This window comes from Sitodiplosis mosellana, unplaced genomic scaffold (assembly GCF_009176505.1).
Source record: "Sitodiplosis mosellana isolate CC-2019 unplaced genomic scaffold, AAFC_SMos_1.0 Smas_scaffold_6639, whole genome shotgun sequence".
Taxonomy (NCBI): domain Eukaryota; kingdom Metazoa; phylum Arthropoda; class Insecta; order Diptera; family Cecidomyiidae; genus Sitodiplosis; species Sitodiplosis mosellana.
This window is the reverse complement of record NW_022601820.1, coordinates 1-5,596: the sequence shown is the minus strand read 5'-3', so window position 1 is coordinate 5,596 and position 5,596 is coordinate 1. Positions and strand designations below refer to the sequence as shown.

Genomic DNA, 5,596 nt, shown 5'->3' with positions numbered 1-5,596 from the left:
AGTCGATTTTTATGAAAAATCGACCCCCTTAAATTTCACACCAAACGCGATTTCTCAAAAATCAGCCCGACAATCTTTTACCACAAACTGAGCGTTTGTAGCCTACTATACCAACAAATGGCATATGCCACATATCCGGGAAAATTCGTATTTCGAAGTTCTGGGCATAGGCAATTCATCAATGAACGGAATTTGTACGAAGAGTCGCATTCTACGATGAAATCGCTGCCAAAAATACGCATCTACTGGCTGAAGAAGGCTCACGAAAGACCATATCCGCTCAATTCTCGACGAGCAATCGATTAAAAGTGGTCACAATGCGATCTAAGGGCATTTCATGGTCGAAAAATAGGTCGGATCGAAGTGAATTTTTCAACTTGCTCTATTTTCACTGAAAATGATATTTTTGTTCGGAAAACACGTGAAATAGACCTCTGACGTCATTTTGGTCTTAGAAAACTGCTATTTTTTCGTGAAAATAATGGGAGTCCTCAAACACTTGAATATCCATTTCGTTGTTATTTTGGTCGTAAATCAGCATTTTTGCAATTGAATGTATGAAATTGAACTTTTGCTCGGGAGATACATAAAAAATGCACTTTCCAGAGCTTTGGTGGTTGGGAACTAATATTTTTTAATGAAATAATGAGAATCCACAATCGTTTCAACACTCTTTTTATGGTTATTTTGAAATTTAATCATATTTTACCGCATTTTATAATCCCGTGTGCAAATAAAGTGACTGACAGTCAGTTGTATGTAGCTGCAAATAACTAGAACTGGCTAAGTTGGTTGAATTCAAGAATGTTGTATAGAAATAATCACTTTTAGTTATTCTTTCAGCCAGCCGTCTAATTTCGGACTTTTTGGATACTAGATGACTATAACTGAAGTTGACTACAGTCGAATATTTTGTTCGAGATAATCACTTTTAGTAACTGATAGTCAGCCAAAAAGTCCGAAATTAGACGGCTGGCTAGTCAGTCACAAATTTTTCACACGGGATGTGCAATTAGAGGAAATTGGGACTTTTTCAATGGTAGTGGAAATTAGATAGTGCAATCTCCAGAACTTGTGAAATTAGAATGCCAATGTGTTACCCAGAAAATTGCAATTTCCTGATAATAAGACCTTAAAATAGACATACTTCTGGTAAAAATGTATTTTTCCAAAAAAAGCCTTACAAAATTAGCGATATCAGATGAAAAACCACTAGACGAGGTTGAAATGGCTGACGCTCCGTGCGTGGATTTACCACTCAAAATGACTGATATCATTTTGAGTGACGCTAGGACGCTGTATTACTGGGAACGAAGTTCAAAAGTGTTTTTCGCATTCTCTATTGTGAAAATTTATTTACAATAAGGAAAAATATCGCGTCACGACTTTTGAATTTAGTCTTCAAGTCAAGCTTTAAAGCGTTTTGCCGTCCAAAAGTCGTGATGCGATATTTTTCTTTATTGTAAATAAATTTTTACAATAGTAAATGCGAAAAACACTTTTGAACTTCGTTCCCAGTAATACAGCGTCCTAGCGTCACTCAAAATGATATCAGTCATTTTGAGTGGTAAATCCATGCACGGAGCGTCACTCCATTTCAACCTCGTCTAGAGGTTTTTCATCTGATATCTAATCTACTTTCAACAAACTTATAATCATATATCAAATATCAAACTTATAAGTATCATGTCTGTTCGTCAAATATCACGTTGTTGTCATTAGCTGGTTGAACGACTGCTAGCTACCACTGGAACAAACAAAAATTCACCAGTCTCTATCATCTATTCATTCGACGTAAGTGACGAATGAAATGATAATATTTTGTCAAGTGCTTAATAATTTCAGTTTTACTTATTAAGTAATTTTGGTTTTATTCATACATTCGTGCTGTGATTTCAGTCTGTTCATTCAATTTAAAGTACAAATAAAATGACGGTGAATAGTAAGGAAACGGGCGTTTTAAATATAGCTGTTATCGGTGCTGGACCATCTGGGCTTACTAGTGCAAAAAAATGCTCTCGAACAAGGACACAAGGTGGACGTTTACGAAAAGGGTGCGGCGCTTGGTGGAACGTGGGTGTATACTGATGAAACGGGCAAAGATGAATACGGTGTAAATATTCACAGTGCGATGTATGAGGAACTGAGGTGCGTTAGAATCAATCATTTTATGGTTTAAATTCGACAAGTTTTGATTTATTACTTTCGAATAGAACGAATACACCGTATCAAGTAATGGAATACCCCGATCACCATTTTCCAAACGGAACAAAGTCGTATCCAAGACAAAAAGACGTATTAGACTACTTAAATTCCTATGCTGATCGTTTTGACTTGAAGAAACACATACGATTCCATCATTTGGTTGAAGAAGTTGTTTCATTAAAAGACGACAAGTGGAAAGTAACTGTTAGAGATATGCAGAACAAAAAAACGAAGTCAGAAGTGTATGACGTGGTTTTTGTTTGCATCAAAATATATTCTTCACCAAACTATCCACAAATTGAAGGTGCCAGCGAATTCAAGGGAAAAATCATGCACAGCCACGATTACAGAAAAGCCGAAGCTTTCCATGGTTTGAATAATTTACGTATTTTAATTGCAAAATCTCAAGCCCATTTTTCGTTTAGATTCCGATCAGATAGTTTCATACACATCCTTGATCGAATTTATTTCCAGTGATAGGCACATTCATTTATTTGGTCTCTTGAAATAATCAACCCAGCATTTGATTATATTGATAATTTTTGACTGTTTGATTTCAACAGGGGAGAATGTTCTTGTCATTGGTGGTGGACCAAGTGGTATCGATTTAGTAATTCACCTTGCAAACACTGTGAACCAAATAACGTTGAGCATATGTGATCAAACGGCCTTTGGGTATGAATCGCTTAGAGATGAATTCGGGGATATTGTTTCACTAGAAAAAGAGGTAACACGTTTGACACCAAATGGAGCTAAATTCGAAGATGGATCACAACAAGATTTCAGTGTGATCATTTATGCAACAGGTATTTAATACACTAATACATAACTGATAGCATGTAATTGCAGGTCGTATTCGTGACAAACGCGAACGACCACGAATACGATCGTTTGTTCACAACTACGCTGCGTGTACGTGTGTATCGCACAGTGTGCGATAATCTATTGAAAAATAACTTTTACGTGTTTGACGCACAACATACTCTTTTCTTCATTTGAGAATATTTTCAAACTTAACACTATGTCGGTTTTTGGGGAATCCAGGGCCCCAAGCGAACTTTAAAGTTGAATAAAATTACTAAACAGTGTATAAACCAACCGGAATTAAGTCTCATTGTATAGATTGAACATTTCTCTACACGAATGACATACGCACATATGCATATGTGTGAGTATGTGTAAAATACAGCCTTCTGAAAAACATGTTACGCTGTTGTTCTTTGGGGACCACAGGGCCCCATGGCTATTTTATATTATAACTGGACTATGATAAGAGATATCGACTTGGTGTCTGTGGCAGTGTTGTAGACTAGTTTATGTACTACAACTTCGCCGTAGACATCAAGTCGTTACCTCTTATCAGTTACGCGAAAAGCCGCGAAAACGTGAAAAATACGAATTCATAGTTTCTCATTTTTCAAGAAACTGATAAGAGATTACGAGATGGTGTCTATGACAAAGTTGTAGCTCTGGTCAAGTACTACAATTCGCGTTTTTCACGGTTTTGGGCGGCTTTTCGCGTAACTCATAAGAGATAACAACTTAGTGTTTGTGGCAAAGTTGTAGTACTCAAGCTGCTCTACAACTTTGGTATAGACACCATCTCGTTATCTCCTATCAGTTTCGCGGAATGCGCGAGAAACCGCAGAAAACCGTGAAAAACGCGAATGTTTTCTTTATCATTTTTTCGCGTAAGTGATGAGTGATAACGACTTGGGTACTTGGTATTATAGTACTCGACCAGAGCTACAACTTTGCCATAGACACTATCTCGTTATCTCTTATCAGTTCCGTGAAAAATGATAAGAAAAAACGCGTTTTTTCGCGGTTTTCAGAGGTTTCCCGCGTATTCCACGAAACTGTTAAGAGATAACAAGATGATTTTCGGCAAAGTTGTAGATCAGCTTCAGTACTACAACTTCGCCATGGACATCAAGTCGTTATCTCTTATCAGTTACGCGGAAACCGCGAAAACTGCGAATGTTTTCTTATCATTTTTTCGCGTAACCGATAAGAGATAACGACTTGGTGTCTGTATCAAAGTTGTAGTATTCGACCTGTTCTACATTTCTGCCGAAGAAGCAAGTCTCTTACTTCTTATCAGCTTCACTAAAAAAAAAGTGGGGAAATTTCGCGATTTTCGCGGTTTTTCGCGTTTTTTCACGGAACTGATAAGAGATAAGCAATATTTGTTGCAACAAAATTATAGCAAACCTCGAGTATTACAACTTTGCTTCAGACACTAATTTGTTATCTCTTATAACAGTCAAGATTTCATATGAAGTACATATGGGGCCCTGGAGTCCCCAAAGAACAGAAATAGGTAAAAAGTGTGAAGAACCATCAAAGTGTTAAAATCGATAAGAAATCTCATGGGTATTGATTTTTCAGGCTATAATTATGTGTACCCATTTTTGGGTGCTGACACCGGTATTCGTGTTGAAGACAATTATGTCCAATCACTTTACAAGCAAATTATAAACATTGAACATCCTACGATGGCTTTTGTTGGTCTACCAACATTCGCAGTGAATAATCGCATGTTTGATTTACAGGTAAACGTAATAGAGATCGATAGTCTTTGTTTTATGGCATTTAAACTTGTACAAAATGTTAATCGAATACTATTTGTAAAAAAACAGGCACGTCTTGCATTGAAATTCATCTCTGGAGCCAAACCATTGCCCTCAAAAGCCGATATGTTGAAGGATACCAAAAAATATGTCGAAAGTCTTAGGAGAAAAGGCATTTCCCAAAGAAAACTGCATGTTATACTACCAGATGATCAGAAGCAGTATTGGCGAGGGATAGAGGAAACTGCCGACATTCAGAGCTTTCCAGAATCTTTGTTAGACATGTTTACCGAGGCATTAAACTGTTTAGTGAATGATCCTGTCGGATTTCGTAAAAATAAATACACCATAATTGATGATAAAACATTTGTAAAAGAAAGAGAAGAGAAAAAACCAATCGAGAAAGGGTTGGAGAGTGAATAAAATCAATTCATTTGATACCGAATTACTCGCCAGACATACACTATGTTGTATTCTTTGTCTTTCCCCAATCTGGTCTGTGCTGAGATTCAGTGCATAGTAACTATACCTACAAAATGATCGAATTGCATTGTTTTGGACTACTTGCAGTGTGTTAGGTAAGAGATTGTTGAAACAAACTTGAGAATCATTCAAGAATGATATAAAAATCATAAAAGGCGCCTATAATTCAAAGTCAAGAATAAAAATATTGAAATAAATGAATACAAAAGTGAAATACTGCAATACACAAGTACAGTACATCACGGAGGACGATAGTCCGACAAGTGACGCTCCAACAACTGTGCATTTCAAGCCAAATATCAAAAATGCCAGTTTTTTGCCAGGGGGTGGTCTGA

At 36.8% G+C, this 5,596-nt stretch overlaps 1 protein-coding gene across 1 annotated transcript; it reads left to right on the top strand.

Moving 5' to 3' along the window:
- The first annotated feature begins 1,929 nt into the window (after positions 1-1,929).
- LOC129579839 (senecionine N-oxygenase-like) lies at positions 1,930-5,303 on the top strand. Its single transcript, XM_055470019.1, has 7 exons — positions 1,930-1,942; positions 2,004-2,148; positions 2,214-2,575; positions 2,769-3,011; positions 4,472-4,528; positions 4,597-4,760; positions 4,848-5,303. Exons 1-7 carry the CDS (start codon positions 1,930-1,932, stop codon positions 5,199-5,201), a joined length of 1,338 nt encoding a protein of 445 aa, XP_055325994.1. The 3' UTR covers positions 5,202-5,303.
- The last annotated feature ends 293 nt before the right edge of the window (positions 5,304-5,596 follow it).

What these genes read in the sequence shown, in the direction of transcription:
- LOC129579839 (XM_055470019.1), top strand. An exon ending in AAAAGCCGAAGCTTTCCATG is followed by an intron (nt 2,576 to 2,768) that starts GTTTGAATAATT and finishes TGATTTCAACAG; the next exon opens with GGGAGAATGTTCTTGTCATT. An exon ending in ATCGCATGTTTGATTTACAG is followed by an intron (nt 4,761 to 4,847) that starts GTAAACGTAATA and finishes GTAAAAAAACAG; the next exon opens with GCACGTCTTGCATTGAAATT.